General features: G+C 48.3%; 1 protein-coding gene across 6 annotated transcripts in view; it reads right to left on the bottom strand.

Annotated features, from left to right (window-relative positions):
* The window catches only part of AP2A1 (adaptor related protein complex 2 subunit alpha 1), a 38,499-nt gene extending 23,381 nt beyond the window's left edge, over positions 1-15,118 (bottom strand). For all 6 annotated transcript variants that reach the window (XM_083709152.1, XM_083709155.1, XM_083709154.1 and 3 more), the window contains exons 1-6: positions 14,924-15,118; positions 8,879-8,947; positions 4,242-4,384; positions 2,516-2,709; positions 911-1,040; positions 179-280 (exon numbers count right to left, since the gene is read on the bottom strand). In XM_083709152.1, the coding sequence (XP_083565278.1) occupies positions 179-280; positions 911-1,040; positions 2,516-2,709; positions 4,242-4,384; positions 8,879-8,947; positions 14,924-14,990 (705 nt within the window). In that variant the 5' untranslated portion in view covers positions 14,991-15,118. The remainder of the gene's footprint in view (positions 1-178; positions 281-910; positions 1,041-2,515; positions 2,710-4,241; positions 4,385-8,878; positions 8,948-14,923) is intronic.
* Positions 15,119-19,101: the final 3,983 nt, after the last annotated feature.

Genomic DNA, 19,101 nt, shown 5'->3' with positions numbered 1-19,101 from the left:
ATCACTCTGTGCCTGCTCTCAGCCCTGGGAGAGAAGCACCCACCTAGTTTAGGGGAATCCTAGTTCCCAGAAATAAGACTTGCACAAGTACAACCAACTGAAGCAGTAACTAAAAGGCAAAATAATTGGTACCCTGCTCTCTTCTGTGCACACACCCCCCCCCAAACCCAGACCTCACCCTGCTGAGCCTGGATACAGCCAACGAAACGCATGTCTTGAAGTCATCGGGATTCTTCTTGCAGAGGCAGGCAATGAGGCTGACGGCAGCTGTGACCACGCCCTGTGGTTTTTTTTTGGGGGGGGGGAGGTGAGAAAGATGGTGTGCCAAGTGAGACCACTTCGAAAGGGGCTAAAGGAGGCACAAATGCACCCTTTCTGGCTCCCACTTTGCATATGATAGAAGGAGAAGTAAAGGATGTGCCAAGTCCGGTGTGCATCGCTACTACATAGGAGCATTTTGGAGCAAATAGCATGCTTTAGTTAAACAGGGGCATAGCTGTCAACCTTCCCTTTTTTTGCAGAAAATTCCCTTATTCCAGCGCCATTTCACATTGCTATCCCGGATTGTTAGATATCCCGTAGACTGTCCCTCGGGACAGATGAGGCTGCTGATCCCTTATTTTCAAATCTGAAAGTTGACAGCTATGAACAGGGGTCTGTTGGTGGCCAAAGCTTTGTATAGACCAATAAAACCTATTGGTTATGAAGAACCTTTACTCTCGGCAGCGTAACTATCCGGCTACTCTTATTTTGAGCTCTGGGTACAAATAGCTCAGTGTTCCCCGAGCGATGGGCCATGTGATAGATAGTGTCTGAGTGGATGTGGAGGGCGTACCATATGTGTATTATTGTGGGGGTGGTTCCATATGTCGGCCCTAGGAAGCAGAGGCTGGGGGGGGGGGTTACGTACCATGTGCTGATCATTCAGAAGGTGCACCACCCGCGACGTCCACTCTCCCATGGGCACCAGGTCGGGTGAGGTCTTGTAGAGGCGCAGGAGGCAGAGGGCAGCACTCTGCTTCACGCTATCCATGGTGTCACTGAGGGGCAGTTGCAGACAAATAGGTGGATCAAGACGGGTGAAGGAAGGAGAACAGAACAATAGCAGAGCAACTGATGATCCATAATGAACTGAAATAAATGTTTAAAAGTACTTTCCCAAAAAATCCAAGTCCTTTCTGTTAGGGATAATTCAGATAAAAATTCCCAGGTGTCAAAAAAAGGTTATTTATGTATGCTAGTACTACGGCCTATGTTTTGTTCACCTCAAAATGGAAAATGAGTGAGGTACCAACCAAAGAAGAATGGCAACTTGACAGAATATGCACAACTTGCAGACTTAACATATAGAAGAAGAAAACAAGAAAAACATATGTTTAAAGAAGATTGGAAAATGTTTATTGACTATACGGGAAATAATTGTGTTCAGCTGAAAACGCTGGCAGCAGTAAGAAAAACTCAGCAGTGTAAATAAGTTTTGATGGATGCAGTAATGGAATACTGAATGGTATAGTTTTTGTAAAATATGCAGGGATTTAAAATATGTAAAGTGAACCATGGAAAGGGAAGAAGGGAAGTTATTGATATCTCAAGCATGTAAAATGAGCGTTTTAAATTGTAAAACAGAAAATTTGAAGAAATAACAGTGCGTTAGCAGTGGATTGATATTGGGACCGTCCACACTGTTCCGTTTTGTTAGCTGTTCTGCGATACTTTCCCTGTGTTACTGCTGTCTAGCTAGAGTGCAAAACATGGGCAACAAAAAACACCACCCTGAACATTTGCGGCATAAAAGGTTCCAGGGTTTTGGGAGGAAACTACAGGACAGGCACCAACTGGGAATGAAGCAGGATGGCTGCCACAAAACCTTTGGAGGCACAAAGAGCACTGAAAGTGAGATTGTGCATAACCGCACAGAAGGCATCAGATCAGATCACAATACAGTGGTAACTCGGGTTACATACGCTTCAGTTTACAGACTCCGCTAACCCAGAAATAGTACCTTGGGTTAAGAACTTTGCTTCAGGATGAGAACAGAAATCGTGCTCCGGCGGCCTGGCGGCGGCAGGACACCCCATTAGCTAAAGTGGTGCTTCAGGTTAAGAACAGTTTCAGGTTAAGAACAGACCTCCGGAACGAATTGAGTACTTAACCTGAGGTACCACTGTAAAAAGGATGCCTGGAGACACAAACCAGACCTGTATACAGTGGTACCTCGGGTTACATAAGCTTCAGGTTACATACGCTTCAGATTACAGACTCCGTTAACCCAGAAATAGTACCTCGGGTTAAGAACTTTGCTTCAGGATGAGAACAGAAATTGTGCTCTGGCGGTGCGGTGGCGGCGGGAGGCCCCACTAGCTAAAGTGGTGCTTCACGTTAAGAACAGTTTCAGGTTAAGAACGGACCTCCGGAACGAATTAAGTACGTAACCAGAGGTACCACTGTATGTTCCTTGCCTCTTGTGGATAGACTCCCTCTGAGCAAACGCTTTTCTCTAGTGGGACTGGCTTACCCGGCCACCAGGATGCGGGGGATCTCAGAGGCAAAGGCCTCGGCCATCTCACGGCTGCCCACATTGGCAATGCAGTGCAGGGCCAGGCACATGAAGGTGGGGTTGCGGCTCGCCAAGTCATTCTTGATGGCGTTGTTGATGAGGCGGATCAGCTCGCTGTTGCAGTTCACCAGCACCGAAATGAACAGGTAACCCTAGGGCAGAGAAGAGGCGGATAAATACACATGCAGGCACATTCTGAGCTAGGGGAGAGGCATGGACACACAACCCACCAAATCATAGAGGCTTTTCTCCACTCTGTCCCACAGCAGAAAAGGGGCCAGAACGAAGTTGGCTGGCCTCCCGAGGCAGACAAAGATCGTGTGCACACCGCACATGAAAAGCATGTGGCTTGCCCCAAAGACTCATGGGAACCGTAGTTCACCACACGGAGAACTACAATTCCCAGCACAAACTACAGTTCCCAGGATTATCTGCGGGAGGGGTGGGCTGTAAATGTGCGGCAAATGTATGGTGTGCATGCAGCCATATAATGTGCTGTACAGTTCAGCAAACAGGAGCTCCTTTCTGCACTACAATTCCTGCAGCGACACACCCTGGCAGCCAAACTGTTTCCATTCAACGCATTTTAGAGTTGATTGTCAGTGCCATGGGTCACTTCCTCATTGATGCAAATAGATCAAAATACAAAGAAGAAGAAGAACAATACCATGTGAGGAAAGTGAAAGAGTGGGGAGAATTGGAATGTTGTGGGTGTGGATAATCATTGGCCCAGAGGCCAATGCTGCTAAGCTTCAACTCCCATCATCCCTGGCCATGCTTGCTAGGGCTGATGGGAGTTGTAGTTCCACAACATCCAGAGAGCGAAAGGTTCCCCACATATGGGATACAAAGGCCTAGACTGAAACCTCTATCTAGGCGTAGTTCACATAAAACACCAGAAAAGGTGGGAAACTTGTTCCTGGATGACACCAACACAGAGGTGTGTGTATGTATGTTGCACAACAGAAGAATAAAAGGTAAAGGTAAAGGTACCCCTGCCCGTACGGGCCAGTCTTGACAGACTCTGGGGTTGTGCGCCCATCTCACTTAAGAGGCCAGGGGCCAGCGCTGTCCAGAGACACTTCCGGGTCACGTGGCCAGCGTGATAAAGCTGCATCTGGCGAGCCAGAGCCGCACACGGAAACGCCGTTTACCTTCCCGCTAGAAAGCGGTCCCTATTTATCTACTTGCACCCGAGGGTGCTTTCGAACTGCTAGGTTGGCAGGCGCTGGGACCGAGCAACGGGAGCGCACCCCGCCGCGGGGATTCGAACCGCCGACCTTTCGATCGGCAAGCCCTAGGCGCTGAGGCTTTTACCCACAGCGCCACCCGCGTCCCTACAACAGAAGAATACTTGTCCGTATTTTTTTTATTTTTTAAAAAATCCCTAGATGTCCCAGGGGGAGGGGGGAGGACTATAAGTGAGATATAATATCCTGAACCCCTTGGAGTGAATAACAACAATGTAATGAAAATAACTAGCACAGCCTTCCCTAATAAATTCCTTACAGATTTGGCACTCTGACTTCTGATGATAACATTGGGAGGTAGCTGCCTGTTGCTCCTTTATATCTATTTATACAGATGGGGAACTGAGACCAAGGGAGAGCTGGAGCCAGTTTAACAGGGGGGGAAAGGGGGGAGACCCCCAGCCTCCCACCCCAGGCCCCTCAAGCCTACTCACAATTTGCTTCTCTGTGTACTTGTTGGAGCTGAGCAGGTTGACAGCCTCCATGTGACCAAAGTCGATGTCATGGCCCAGCAGGAATATGAAAAGCAGCTTGCAGACATATTTTTTCTTGCTGTAACCATCCAAGGCTTTATCTCCTGAGAGGGGAAAGAGCAAGAGGGAGAGGGTAGGGGGAGGTCACTGGCACTGCTGGAAGGAGAGAGGTGTCTTGCAAGCCAGGAGCGTGGGAAGGGAAGGAGGCAGGGGCAAAAGCTTTCCAGCCTAGTACCATCAAGCCTTCGGAATGCTTTCCTATTTTGAGCTGCCCAGGGTGGGCTTGAGAAGGAGGCAGGCGTTCTCAGAAAATTTCTTCTAACTGTCGCAGAGAATTTCAGAGAAGGGAAACCTGTGAAACACGCTCTCCCCCCCCCCCCAATTGTTATTGTTATTAAAAGAATTTATGTGATACCTTTCAAATACCAAGGAGGTCCACAAACAAATGAAAGCCTATTCTCAAAATAACATGAACAAAACCAATAATAAAAATACAGCTGCCACTAATTGAAACACATAGGAAAACAGCCACATTACGACATTCATAATTGATAAACAAACCCATTAAAAGAGCATGACAATTAAAACAACAATAAAAGTAGGAGGTTCGCGTCAGGAGATCAGAAAAATGATCATCTCAACAGGGGTGTTGATGTGCTGTTGGACTCAAAGTCCCATCAGCCCTAGCCAGGATGGGAAATAGTCAGGCATGATGGGGGGGGCCCAGCAACATCTGGATGACCACTGGTCATTTTACATGGCCCCTGCAATTTCACTCTGGGCCAGAACAGACCATTTTGCTGCCTGAGGTGCAGAAGCGAATGCCCGCCCCCTCCTTAAGGGAAGGTACAGATTACTCAAGGCCAGCCGTGTTATTTTAGTTGACGCAGCCAATCCCACAAGTCCCTTTCTCCAGCTAAAAGTACAATACTAATAAATTAAAGTTGCTAGCCATTCGCTGCTCTTCCATAGCACCCAAAAATGCTGCCTGAGGTGGCCACCTCACTCTGCCTAACAGAGATGCCTGACCTGCTTAATGGGCATAGCAAGTTTACCCATGGGATCCCCTTACCCCATATATGCACTGTTACAGAGGCCAAATAGTGCCCATTCCACACTTGTAAGTAATCTATATTTTTAGTGTGGAAGCACCCACACTTTGGATCTCCTGCCTTCACTGTACAGTACAACCTCTACTTACAATCATAATCCGTTCCAGAGGCCCATCCGCTGGGCGAAACCGGATGCTAGTAGAGGCGCCGTTGTGCGCATGAGCATTCGGTGGCAGCGCACTTCTGCGCATGCATAGAGGCGTCAGCCACTTGTGTGCACGCATAGATGGCAGAAGCTGCTTCCGTGCATGTGCGAATTGCAGCAAACCCGATGTTTACTTCCGGGTTTGCCAAAGTCGCAACCTGGAACGTCCGCGAGAAGAGGCGGATGTAAGACAAGGTTCCACTGTATTCTTTTTCAGTGCTATCTGTCATGGATGCTTTAGCTGAGATTCTTGCATTGCAGGGGGTTGGGCTAGATGACCCTTGGGGTCCCTTCCAACTACACAATTATACGATTCTATGTAGACGTTGCATGTCTTTCATCTCTTTTTTTTAGCTATTGCTGACTTTAATATTTTTTAACATTTTTGCTTAAAATAATGGTTTTAACTGGTTTTTTAATAAACAATTTGAATGTTTTATTTTGTATTTTTGCAAACCGCTTAGAGGTTGGTTGGTTTTTTCAACACTAGCGGTATTTCCCCCTCCCCAAAACCGCACAAAGTCTATGACAATTGTGTCTCATACCGAATGTAAACGGACTGTGAAAAAGACACTATGACTCAAAAGTGGAATCTCTGTTTCCTGTTTGTTTTGTAACACAATATTTAATAAAAACCAATTTTAAAAAGCAATAATAAAATGGCATATGGATTTTGTTAAATAAGTAAATGACTACAAACTTGATCCCCTTCCCATCTCAAGGATAGAGTTTCTCAGGCTTGGATTCTGTTCCATCTCAGCAGATTCTTCCCACTGGTGCAAGTGGGCTCAAAAGTGCCAGAAGTTCTGTCCACAAAATCTCTGGATTCCACTTTGGCCTCTGGCAAGTGCTATACTAAACATCCCTTTTCAGGTAAGGGAAGGAAGATTGTATCCCTTTCCAGGCTACTCTAACCAGCACTGCAGAGAAGAAGAGGACTCTCTTTTTCTCCAGTCTCTTTCCAACAAAGAAGGAATTGCTTAGGAAGCTCCTGGTATGCCCCGCAGAGGACCTCAAGGTCCACAAATGACAACATTTTGGAGGTCCCAGGTCGCAAGGTGGTTAGATTGGTCGCAACTAGGGCCAGGGCCTTTTCAGTACTGGCCCCAACTTGGTGGAACGCTCTGTCACAAGAGACTAGGGCCCTGAGGGGCTTGACATCTTTCCGCAGGGCCTGCAAGACAAGAGCTGTTCCACCTGGCCTTTGGTTTGCACTCAGTCTGACCCTTATGTTTCCCTCCCCTTATGGTTTTGATCTATGGGCTACTTTTAAAATGAGGCTGCATTTTAAAATGCATTTTAACCTGTATTTTAAGTTGGGTTTCCCCCCCCCCCCATTATGATTTTACTGTAATTTTACGGGTGTTAGCCGCCCTGAGCCCAGCTCTGGCTGGGGAGGGCGTAAATAAAATTTTTTATTATCATTATTATTATTATTCAGAGTCAGGTCATTGGTCCACCTGTCTCACTATTGCCTACTTTGACTGGCAGCAGCTCTCCAGCATTTCAGGTAACGCTGTCTCCCAGCCCCATCTGGAGATGCCGCAGATTGAAGGTGGGACCTTCTGCACAAAAAGCAGGCACTTTGAAAGACTTGCCTCCAATGTATGCAGGCATGACTTAGTGTGTTTGCGTGCATGCGTACATACATGCGACATGGGGGAAAATACTGTGCCCAGGGGTATCGTAAAACACATTTGTGATGCAACCTCGGGGGCAATGGAGCTCACGGAACATCCATTCCTCTCCTGCAACACTAATGCAGGAAATTACGACAATATATTATAAAAGTTCTTCAATTTGAAATTGCAAAGGAGCTGTTCATAGAATAGAAGGTCAAACTGCTGTCGCATTGTGGTTGCGCCATTCATTCTTCTCCCCACCATCTGAGCTATTCTTGATCAGAACTGAGGAAGACGTAACTGTTTCGTAACACGCGGGGACGGGGAGCGAGAGGGATCCAAAGCAACACTGAGCAAAGGAACTCTACCCAGGTAACCATTTCTGCCAAAAGACAACATGCTGCCAAATAATGAGAGCTAGAAACTTTCCCCTTCGAATTGAAACGAACACTCAGTTTCAAAGGATTCTGCAGGCAGTTTCGAAACTGCAGCATGCAGTTAACATCCACAGAGATTCCCAGACAGCTAGATCATGCTGTGCTTCAAGGAGGAGGTTTGGTAGAGAGGGCCAGTGTAAGGAAGGAACCAAAATGACTGGATTTTGGGGGTTGGGGTTCTGGGAACCACAAGGTTCTCTGGAAGTAGACTAGTGAGAGTTGGGTGGGATAAAGAGGATCTAAGCAGCGTATGCATTTGTGGTAATCACTGCTATCTGCCACATGACACAAAGTGAAATAATCGGGGTTGGTTGTCTAGTCCTTAACAACATTCTTGTGTTCCCAGGGGTGGGACGATAAGTGGATTGTACCTGAAGGACTGCTGGTTTCTGTCATGCTCCTAACTCAAACATGTTCCTCCTTTAAAAGAAACTTGTCACAAATTGCACAACTGTGCACTTTTGACTGCCCTACCCCGCCCTCCTTGTTTAATGCCCTGACCACAAAGACTGTTGAGGAACTGAGCTTGTTAAATTCTGCTAATCCAACCAGGAACACCGTTTGGGTTTCTGTTCCAAGCCTCCCCTCTTTTGTTTTGCGGCGGAAGCAGAGAAAATTGCCCTTCTCCAGCAGCACAAATAGCCCTGCAACACCCACCCACCCCAGCATGTTCCAGAAGCTTCAAATATGCAAAGATCAATATCTGGATCCAGGTTTGGGTGGGGAGGGAGTTCAGTGGACCAGAAGCAAAAAGGTTGTCGGGAGAAATGAATTCCTGGGCCACATTGGACGAGACTGGTTTAAAACAGGACTGTGCACGGTGCTGGCACAAGCAACTCCCGGATTCTCGAGCTACCAGTCAGAGCAGAGGGCCTGGGAATCAGACCTTTTCAAGTTCATTTCAATGTCCCAGCTGGAGGCAGTCCAGCTTGTGGAGGCAGCCCAGCTGGGACAGTCCAGCTGTTTAGCATTTCGACCCTGAGCACAGGGTCATCCCTCATCTGTTGCCTGCGGACGGACTACATAAAGCACCTTTCTGCAGAGCATTGCTGACAGGGTATTAGGAAAAGATGGACGGCGAGAGCTGAACCAACCTGGGCAATGACTACAGATAAGCACAGTCGTGGAGGAAGAAAGGGGGGGGGGAGGAAAAAATGAGAAACCGTGAGTAAGTCAGGCTGACTCATGGAGCTGCTGTCGGGATCTATGGTGTGAAATAGCATATCCTGCAGATTGGAAGAAGGGAGAAGGGGGGGAGAGAGAGAGCTGAGGAAGGACTTACCCTTGAATTTGGACCGGATATTGGCCAACTCTTTGTTGATTCGTTTGATTTCAGCCTCTTTGCTCTTACCTGGAATCAAAGACAAAGGCATTCAAACAAGGGACAAGCCAGCCTTCTCTATCCAACGCCCACTCAACTCACCTGGATACGTGCTTGGTACTACTAAATACCTACCAGTACGTAAAGGGAACAAAGAAATAATATTAGGGGAGAGAGAAAGAGCTTGGAAAAAATACCAGCAAATGGAAACGTTCATGAACAAAACATAATCCAGCAACACACCAAAAGGACAGAGTCATAGCCATTTTGCTGCTTTGCCATCACTTAAGGGCCAAAGTACATGAGATGCAGACAACCAGATCTGTGATCAGAGCTCCCAACTTTTCCGGAAATGACACCTTAGAAGCCACCAGGGAACTCTGATTTTGATCAGAGCAGTAGCCCTTGGGAAAAGGCGGGATTTAACCCCAAACAGCTATTTACCCAACCAAAATCTAACACAAACACACTGGGGGGAAAAAGCTACTACTCTTTGCCCTGATAGAAAACACCCAGATTCGGGAAGTGGTATAGGAAGAAAGGATTAATACCCGCCCACTGCTCTGATCCAATTTTGGGGTCTGCTTTTAAATGAAGGGAGGGGGAATTGGACGATTCAGCCATGGACCTCCCACATCTGTGGGTCCTTACAGGGAGGGGGGAAGCCCACAGAGGTCACCCACAAAAGGCAACTTGTACTGCTTTGGAGGTAGCTGTGTGAACCAGTCAACCCCATACTAGAACTGGCAAGAGAGGGCAAACAGGTCTGTACACGGGAGCACCTGAAGAGAAAACACTCATTTCCTGGTTGGCTCCTGAGTGAGCGAGAGCCAGATTGAAGACAGTGCCACCCTCAGAAAAGGGAACCCCATCTCTTATTTCCACAACAGCCACTTTTAATGACAGGACCTAAGAAGGATTTGCCAGGTGTACCACCAAACAACCCATAAACGGGGAGAGGGGGCGAGTACACATGGATCCCTTGCATATACAACTTGTTCTGGTGTGGGGCTGCTTTTTATATATGGGACACAGTGGTTGACCCCTTTTGGGGAAGGAGGCAGGTGCCCAATGGCAATAATAGGTCACCCACTGGGATCGGAAGGCATGGAAACCAGCAGAGGGTGGAGTCAGAGCCAATGATGCGAAGAGCCAACTCATGTATAGCTTTGCAATCCCATCCTCTTCCCTGCTGAGTTCTGCACTACCGAAACTGAGGAAGAAGCTGCCAGCTGATGCCACCCGTGGACTGATAGAAGGCAGATAGAGGTTGGTTGGGGAGTGCCCCATTCACCATAACGGGATAGTCTCCGCTGGTCCTTCCTTGCTCAGGACTGAAACATGGTAAGTTCAAAGCTAGGAGAAACCATTAAATGGAAGGGCAAAAGACATACGGGCTTCTTAACCCAACAAAACAGAAAGCCGGAGGAGCTACTCTGGAGGGTGGTTGGTTGGGTGGCAATTATTATTTAAACTATAGTGCAGGGTGATGCTCTCTAGAGAGTGTGTTCCCTTATATCCCCACCATATGTTTTAACTTAAACAGGGGACAAATCCAAACTAGATGCTCGCTACCACTTTTACCTGACACAAACAGGTAAACGCACAACTCCTTGCATTTGTTGTGAATGAAGCAGGAAAAACAACTAAGTCCCTTAGTCCAATTTCATTGCCAGGAGTCTTTTTAAAAATATAGGTAAAGGTAAAGGTACCCCTGCCCGTACGGGCCAGTCTTGACAGACTCTGGGGTTGTGCGCCCATCTCACTTAAGAGGCCGGGGGCCAGCGCTGTCCGGAGACACTTCCGGGTCACGTGGCCAGCGTGACAAAGCTGCATCTGGCGAGCCAGAGCTGCACACGGAAACGCCGTTTACCTTCCCGCTGGTAAGCGGTCCCTATTTATCTACTTGCACCCGGAGGTGCTTTCGAACTGCTAGGTTGGCAGGCGCTGGGACCGAGCAGCGGGAGCGCACCCCGCCGCAGGGATTCAAACCGCCAACCTTTCAATTGGCAAGTCCTAGGCGCTGAGGCTTTAACCCACAGCACCACCTGCGTCCCTTTTAAAAATATATAGATGTATAAAAATAGACAGTGTCATGCAGTTAAACAGTCTGGATTGCTCTCTCCTTTTGTCCCAGTAACACCCTGTCAGGAGGGTGTGAGCAGTGCCAAGTGAACGGTCCAACATCACAATGCTTAAGAGGTGCAAAAAGAAAGGAAGAACCTGAAATATAAGGGCCCATGACCCCCCTCTAGGGTGGCTTTGCAGATGTTGTTGGACCTGGACCAGAACTCCCACCTTTCCTGGCTGGTGGGAAGGGAGCTGGAGTCCAGCAATTTAGGGAAGGCCACAGGTTTCCCACGAAGATCTATCGCCTCTAATAGAAGACTCACAGGACTATTAATACCTGCATGACTGTATAATATGAGGAAATCAGTAACAAGCAGGAATGTCTTTGCGACAGACCTGTGAAATGTGTTAACTATTGCATCCTGCTCTTGCTTTACAAGCCCAGAGACTTTTCCATGAGGCTCCCACCCCCATCACTGATCTCATCCACATCTCCTTAGCTTCCCCACTGATGAAGGATTCAGTGTCCCACTCCCGAGGCCAAGCTCTCAGCCCATCATGGAATTCCAGATTTCACAGGTCTGCATTAATGTTTCCCACATGACATCCACCCACATATGCAACTGCTGGAAGGACTCCTACATCTTCAAAAGCATAACATATCAACTGGTGCTGAGATGCAGCCTCCTTTCCGGCTCAGACGCAGCACTGCTGCCCACACATTCCCTGGTGCTTCCCTGGCTGCCTGTTCCTTCTTTCTCTGGTGCTGGAGAGAGACTCAGGAGGCCTGAACTGTTGCTCCTTTCAGAAACTTCTCTAGAATTCTCCCAACCCTCAACACACCATTTCTGTCATGTCAATAAAAGAGACACCTGCGACTCAAAACATTTTGCACACAACATCCCGTCCCAAAATATTCATCCTAAGGCCTTGGGGAAACACCTCTCTGACATTTCCTAAACACTGATGTCTCTGTTAACAGTTTGTGGCTTGCAACTGCAAATGATTTGCCCTGGTTCGCTCATTTGTATTACCTTCAGTCAAAGTCCCCTTCAGTCTTTGCCCATTTTACAGATGGAAATGGAGGATAAGGGTTCGCTTTTCACAAACAGGGATGTGGAGTTTCCTGAAACTAGAATGGCTGGCTGCCAAAAAGGGCAGGCCCCCTGCACCTTTAATAGTTGTTTGCCAGGGAATTTTGGCAGCTGCTGCTTTTCTCATTCCTGCAGGACATGTTGCACCTGACAAAATGCCCTCCTGCACACAGTTATTAAAGGCGCAGGAGGAACCACTCATTTAATTTGGCTATTTTTAGGACATAAGCACTGAGGAGGTGTGTCAACAGGAGTTCCAGAAATGGACCACCCACTTCCAGGTTTTAATTCAGAGAAGAACTGACAAAATACTGGTGTCTCCAAATTGTCAATGTGATACAGTAGGCATATGGGTCTGTATAAATATGCATAAAGCCACCTCAGTAAGAGGCCCAAGCTGAGGCTTAAGCTGAGATTCGAACTCTGATCTTGCAAGTTTAGATCCTTAGAAACCTAGAAGATGCCTTACTTATACCAGGTCTGACTGCTCATCTAGCCTGTATCATATACTCTGATTGGCAGCAGCTCTGTAGAATCTCAGGCAAAGAAAGGCTCTCTCATCATCTGTTACCTTATTTGTTTTTAACTAGGATTCTAGCAATTGAACCTGGGATGTTCTACACACAAAGCACATGCTCAACCACCGAACTATAGTCACTTCCATAATATTTATTTTCAGAGGTGCCAGGGCCAGCTACAGTGTTCAAAGGCAGCCTCGAATCTAGAACATCACACACACACACAAAACCTCCGTCTCCAAGCAAAGACATAGGGAAAGAGGCCTGTGTCTCCACTTACCCTTTGCCAATTCAGACATTCTTTAAGCTCTGCTGAATTTCCTACAGCAAGGGTGGGGAACCCATGGTCCTCCAGAAGTTGCTGAAGTGCAGCTACCATCAGCCCCAGCAAGAACACCCAATGGCCAAGGAAGATGGGAGTTGTAGTTCAGCAATAGCCAGATAGCCAAAGCTTCCCCACCTCTGCACTACAGGATGATTCTCTCCTCCCCTCTCCCCTATTAATTTTCAGTGCAATGAAGTTATCTCAAGAATGTTCCAACATGTCACATAACTACATTTTGTCACGGCCTGGTCAATTTCACTTTTTTATAATATTTTCTATTATGGTGATGGGTTGTGCTCTTACACTCAGACTTCTTTGCTAAACCTCAGTGGTGGGAGTAGAAGGGAGAGGAATAAGTTTTAGGAGATCTGCTGTCTAAAAAATGACGATGTGACATTAACCCTGCAAGCTGTCGCCCACAGAGTATTGTTCTGGTGCCCGCTACTTGTATTGTTCTTGCAAAATTGATGTTGCACAACACTTGTGGGTTTCTTTGCCAAGGAGAGGAAGGGTGGAGGGGGAAACTAGGATTCAAGAGAAGGAGGTGGGGAAAGTGGGCTGAATCAAATAATTCTAGCCTCTGGCCACACAGCATCCCCATATAAGCAGATGAAAGCTGGATTGGGATCTCCTCGGTTTCAAATATAACACCCTTGTTTCTGTGACCACTATAATCTCTCCGAAGATCATAAAAGCAGTTTGAAAAACGACTTGCTAAATATTTGCTACTAAGCCCAGAAACTGGAAATTTATGTGCTCGAGAGTGTCAAATAATGCTAGGGTTTTGTAATGAACCACAAATATGTGCTCAACAGCCATGCTCTAACAGAGCCACACATTTGACCTGTTAACTGTTGCTCCTCTAGACGCCAGCCAACAGCCATGGGATACGAACCCCATGGAAAAGATGTCCTACCCAACAAGAATCAGAAGCCCTGCCACAATTTATTTTGTCATTTCAAAGCAGAATCTCCTCCTCCCACCATCCTTTTTTTTAAAAAAAAAAACACACACACACACAACACAGGATGTACATAGCTGTTCCTCATTTGCTGGCAACAACATTCCTTACGCTGCCAATTTCTGGAGATCCGTTTCAACCCTACACGCAACACAACGCTCCCCAAAGAAAGGCAATTCATGCAAAACCTAACTCAGCCCAAGGGAAGTTCTGGAGCCAGTCCATCCAATCTGCCCTGGCAAGGCCTGAGTACCAGCGCCTGATTCACCTGCAACCTCTTCAGATGCCCTTGCGTTAGCAGAGAAGGAGAACCCAACTCCCGCCTGGACAAAGCGGGGAACCTCTCCACAGTCCTCCTATAACCTATCTCCTCTTCTCATTGCCCCCAAAGCCTCACCTTACCACACCGCACCCCCCTGCCTTGCAACTTCCTGCTCATCACCCCCCCTTCGCCTTTCTCCAAGGCCTTAAGTCCTGGAGTCGGGGAACACCTGGCGCTGAAAACGGCACATCCCACTGGCAGCATCACCTGCGTAGCCCTTGGGTGGGGGAGAGCCTCCAGTCAACCCGGCATCCCCCAGTCATTCAGGCCACTTCTGTCTCCCTCCAGCTGCACCCCTCCCCCACAACGATGCCCATTTCTCCCAGTGCCCCACGCGGCCCACTCTCTTGGCGGGCATGCCCCAAATGCCAAGCGTGTCCACTCTTAACCCATCACCCTGAAGTGGCTCGCTCGCTCCCTTTCCCCCCGCCCCCACGCCCACACTCGCCACGACCCCCTGCGAGGAGGAGCCCACTCCGTCCCTGCCTGCCTTCGCCCTCAGCCAACGGCCGCCCCCTCCGCCGGCTCGCCCACCCCCCTGGCCGCTGCCCGACCCGGCCCCTCCCCAGTCCTCCCCGCGGTCCGACGCCCGCCCCCCGACGCCCCACAGCGTCTCTCTCCCTCCCTCCCTCGCTTTCAATGCCTCCCTCTCGCCGCCCCCCCGCCCCACTCCACACCCCGCGGTACGGTCTTCCCCAAGGTCCGCGTCCCCTCACAGTTTCGGATGTCGGAGATGAACACGGCCAGGCCCCGCATCCCGTCTCCCTTGGAAACGGCCGGCATGGTTGCGGTGGCGGATCGGGACCCCCCCTCGGGCGACGCTACCCCCCCGTTCCGCTCTCCGCTCCGCGGCCCCGAACCTGGCCCAGCAAAGCAAGCAAGCAACCGAACCCGACCCGGACCGACCCGATTGGCCGCTCGCTCCGTCCGTCGCAGGGACGCTTCGCCGTCCTATTGGGCCGCAGGGCCGCCCCTCAACCTTATCCCTGCCCCTATTGGTGGAAATCAAACCAGTCTCTCCCGCGATTTGCCCGGCAGGTTTAAATCCCGCCCTATTGGATCCAGTGGGCTCCTTATGTCAAATAAGTCCCGGACTGCTCGGCATTTTCCATTGGGCGGGAGTCACGGCAAGTCCCGCCTGCAGCTCCTTTCCTCCCGCCCCTTCAGATAGTCTCTCTCTCCCGGTGGCCTCTCATACATGTCGCTCAACAGATGCTCCGCCCTACCCCTCCTCCCAGCTCCCCATTTCTGGTACTTCTTGCGAAATCAGCAAGCTAGAGGATTTTTTTTTCGGAAAAGAAAAAGAAAGGAAACCTCCGCCCAACTGACAGGCGGTGCGGTCAACACTTCTTCTGGGCTCTTATTGGACGGGAAACCCCTTGTCCTTCAAGCCAAACTCCTTGTCGCATTGGCTGACTGGGCTGACAGGGGAACGGCGGCAAAAGGAATGGTGGGGGGCGGAGGCTTGGAGACTAGTCTGCATTTCCGGAGAGGCGGTGCGAATGTCGTCACCACGTTTGAGCCAATAGGCGCTAGGAGTAGAACGTAAAGGGGAAGAACGCGGTGTGTGTTCTAATCCTTCACCTTCTGGGGGGTGAGTTCGAGTCCTGCGCGCCACGTTCCGACGCGTTCTTTTGCTTTAAGGCTAGAGAGTATTGCTCCTATAAAGAAGTAGGTGACCCTTTAAAGTCCATTTTTTAATAAAAGTCATAGTAAGGTAAATCTTTATGAAAAAGAAGTAACGTGTCATAAAATAGTGAGCAAACTTTTGCCTCTTCAAACTCGCCTGCTTCCAGGGATACACTTCTGGCAATTCCCCCACTAAAGCAGTTGCAGGCACAGGTATAATTGCAAAAGGTCATGGCCTGGGCTAAGCAGCTACTTCCACACATAATGAAAAGAAAACTATGCCATATTATTTTATATACTGTGGTACCTCGGGTTACATACGCTTCAGGTTACATATAATTCAGGTTACAGACTCCGCTAACCCCGAAATAGTACCTCAGGTTAAGAACTTTGCTTCAGGATGAGAACAGAAATCGTGCTCTGGCGGCGCGGCAGCAGCAGGAGGCCCATTAGCTAAAGTGGTGCTTCAGGTTAAGAACAGTTTCAGGTTAAGAATGGACCTCCAGAACGAATTAAGTACTTAACTTGAGGTACCACTGTACCCCACTTTTTATACCCAAAAGGCTCTTGAGTGCAGTAAAAGATTTTCAGCATAAAATGAGGTTGGAGTCTAGGATCAGGGCTGCATTTCCTTCTCTAGTCATTGGCCTTCCTTTGGCCAATGCCTGTACACCACGCAAGTCACTCCTACTAAGGATCTCAGAGGCAGGGAGTAAGTGCTGAGTATCTGAAACTTGGCCTACATGGACTTGGGCTCCATGATCACTGCAGATGGTGACAGCAGTCACGAAATTAAAAGACGCCTGCTTCTTGGGAGAAAAGCAATGACAAACCTAGACAGCATCTTAAAAAGCAGAGACATCACCTTGCAGACAAAGGTCTGTATAGTTAAAGCTATGGTTTCCCCCTTAGTGATGTATGGAAGTGAGAGCTGGACCATAAAGAAGGCTGATCGCCGAAGAATCGATGCTTTTGAATTATGGTGCTGGAGGAGACTCTTGAGAGTCCCATGGACTGCAAGAAAATCAAACCTATCCATTCTGAAGGAAATCATCCCTGAGTGCTCACTGGAAGGACAGATCCTGAAGCTGAGGCCCCAATACTTTGGCCACCTCATGAGAATAGAAGACTCCCTGGAAAAGACCCTGATGTTGGGAAAGATGGAGGGCACAAGGAGAAGGGGACGACAGAGGGTGAGATGGCTGGACAGTGTTCTTGAAGCTACCAGCAGGAGTTTGACCAAACTGCGGGAGACAGTGGAAGACAGGTGTGCCTGGCATGCTCTGGTCCATGGGGTCATGAAGAGTCAGACACGACTAAACGACTAAACAACAACAATCTGAAAGTTGCTCAGCTGGTGGCTGAAGGACACCTTTCCTTTTGCTCCTCATAGGTACTGAGGACCTCACAGTCAAAGGCACCTGCAATTAGTGTCAATTGGAACCTGTAGGGAGGAAGGCAGGGAGACCCAGGAGCAAGTGGAGCCCTTGCCAATGGCAGGAAGAGCCAGCTTAATTCTAGTTTTGTTCCCATCCTGCTTATTGCTGAGTTCTACAGTGGCACCGCGGAGACTAAGGAGGAGGAAGCCAGTGCCACCCTTAAGTCTGTTTGTGAGGCGCCATTCACACTGTATCACCACGCTATGATACCACTTTAAAGAGACATGGTTTCCCTCAAAATTCTGGGAACTGTAGTTTGTTAGGAGGACACGCCCTTCCCCTATTTACTTCACAGAGCTACAGTTCGCAGAGTGGTTTAAAAACCAACCTCGCTTAAAGTGCTTTCATGGAGCTTTAAATGTATTGTATTGTGTCAATGGGGCTGAAGTAAGAAGGCAGAGAGAAGAAGAAGAGGAGTTTGGATTTGATATCCCGCTTTATCACTACCTGAAGGAGTCTCAAAGTGGCTAACATTCTCCTTTCCCTTCCTCCCCCACAACAAACACTCTGTGAGGTGACAGAAGAAGTGTGCATGCACACGAAAGCTCATACCTAGAACTAACTTAGTTGGTCTTTAAGGTGCTACTGGAAGGAATTTTTTTATTTTGTTTTGTCTGTGAGGTGAGTGAGGCTGAGAGACTTCAGAGAAGTGTGACTAGCCCAAGGTCACCCAGCAGCTGCATGTGGAGGAGCTGGGAAGCAAACCCGGTTCACCAGATTACGAGTCCACCGCTCTTAACCACCACAGCACACTGGCTCTTAACCGCTCTTAACCACTACACCACACTAGAGGTGTGGGCATTCTGAGCTTGGGCCGGTGCCCCATAATGAGGTGGCCTTCACTGCTCAAAGGGATGGGACTGAGCAGCTAGAACTCCTGCTATTTTGGACCACAACTCGCATCAACCCCAGCCACTCTATAGAATAGTCAAACCTCGGCTCCCGAATGGCTCCATTTCCGGAAGTTTCCACTCCTAAATGCCAAAAACCCGGAAGTAAATGCTTTGGTTTTCAAACGTTTTTCGTAAGCCAAACATCTAACACAGCTTCCGCTTGAGCACAGGAAGCTCTTGCAGCCAATCAGAAGCTGCGCCTTGGTTGTAGAACGTTTTGGAAGCCGAACGGCCTTCCGGAACGGATTACGTTCGACAACCAAGGTTTGACTGTACAGCGGTACCTCTGTTTCCGAACATATACACTGACAAACATTTTGGTTTTCGAACGCCGTATACTTGGAAGTAAGTGCTTTGGTTTTTGAACACACCTCAGAAGTTGAACATGCCATGCGGCTTCTGTATTGAGTTTTCCGTATTGAGGCTTCGTATTGAGTTTTTGGTTTTTGAACATTTCGCAACTCGAATGGTCTTCCAGAATGGATTACGTTTGAAAACCGAGGTACTACTGTAGTAGAAAGCATGTGGAATCAAACCAAATGTCTGTCTAATCTGACTCTGGGATGTTTTGCACATATAGTAATGCTAAACTATGGTTTAGTGTTACAAGGGCACACTGCAGCAAGCCTCTGGCTTCTCTGCTCCCTTCTCTGGTGTAGCGCTGAGGAGGAAATCAGAAATTTCCATAGTTTGCTTTTTAGGTGACTCATAGTTTAATGTTGCATCCAAGCCCTAAAACCTGGGGAATCTTAACTGTTGAAGCAAGCCAGCTTTTTAAACTATGGGTTGAAATTTTGGTTTTAAAGTTTGTTATGTTATGACGACATGACAACCTTTGGTTCCTGAACTTATAACCAAGCCAGGGAGGGAGCAGTGGCTCTTTCATGTAACGCTAATCTGTGTTTTAGTATTCAAGGTGAATCAGAGTAGTAT

This window comes from Podarcis gaigeae (assembly GCF_964106915.1).
Source record: "Podarcis gaigeae genome assembly, chromosome: 13".
NCBI classification, from domain to species: Eukaryota; Metazoa; Chordata; class Lepidosauria; order Squamata; family Lacertidae; genus Podarcis; species Podarcis gaigeae.
Note: the sequence above shows the minus strand (reverse complement) of the source record. Positions and strands in the feature narration are given on the sequence as shown.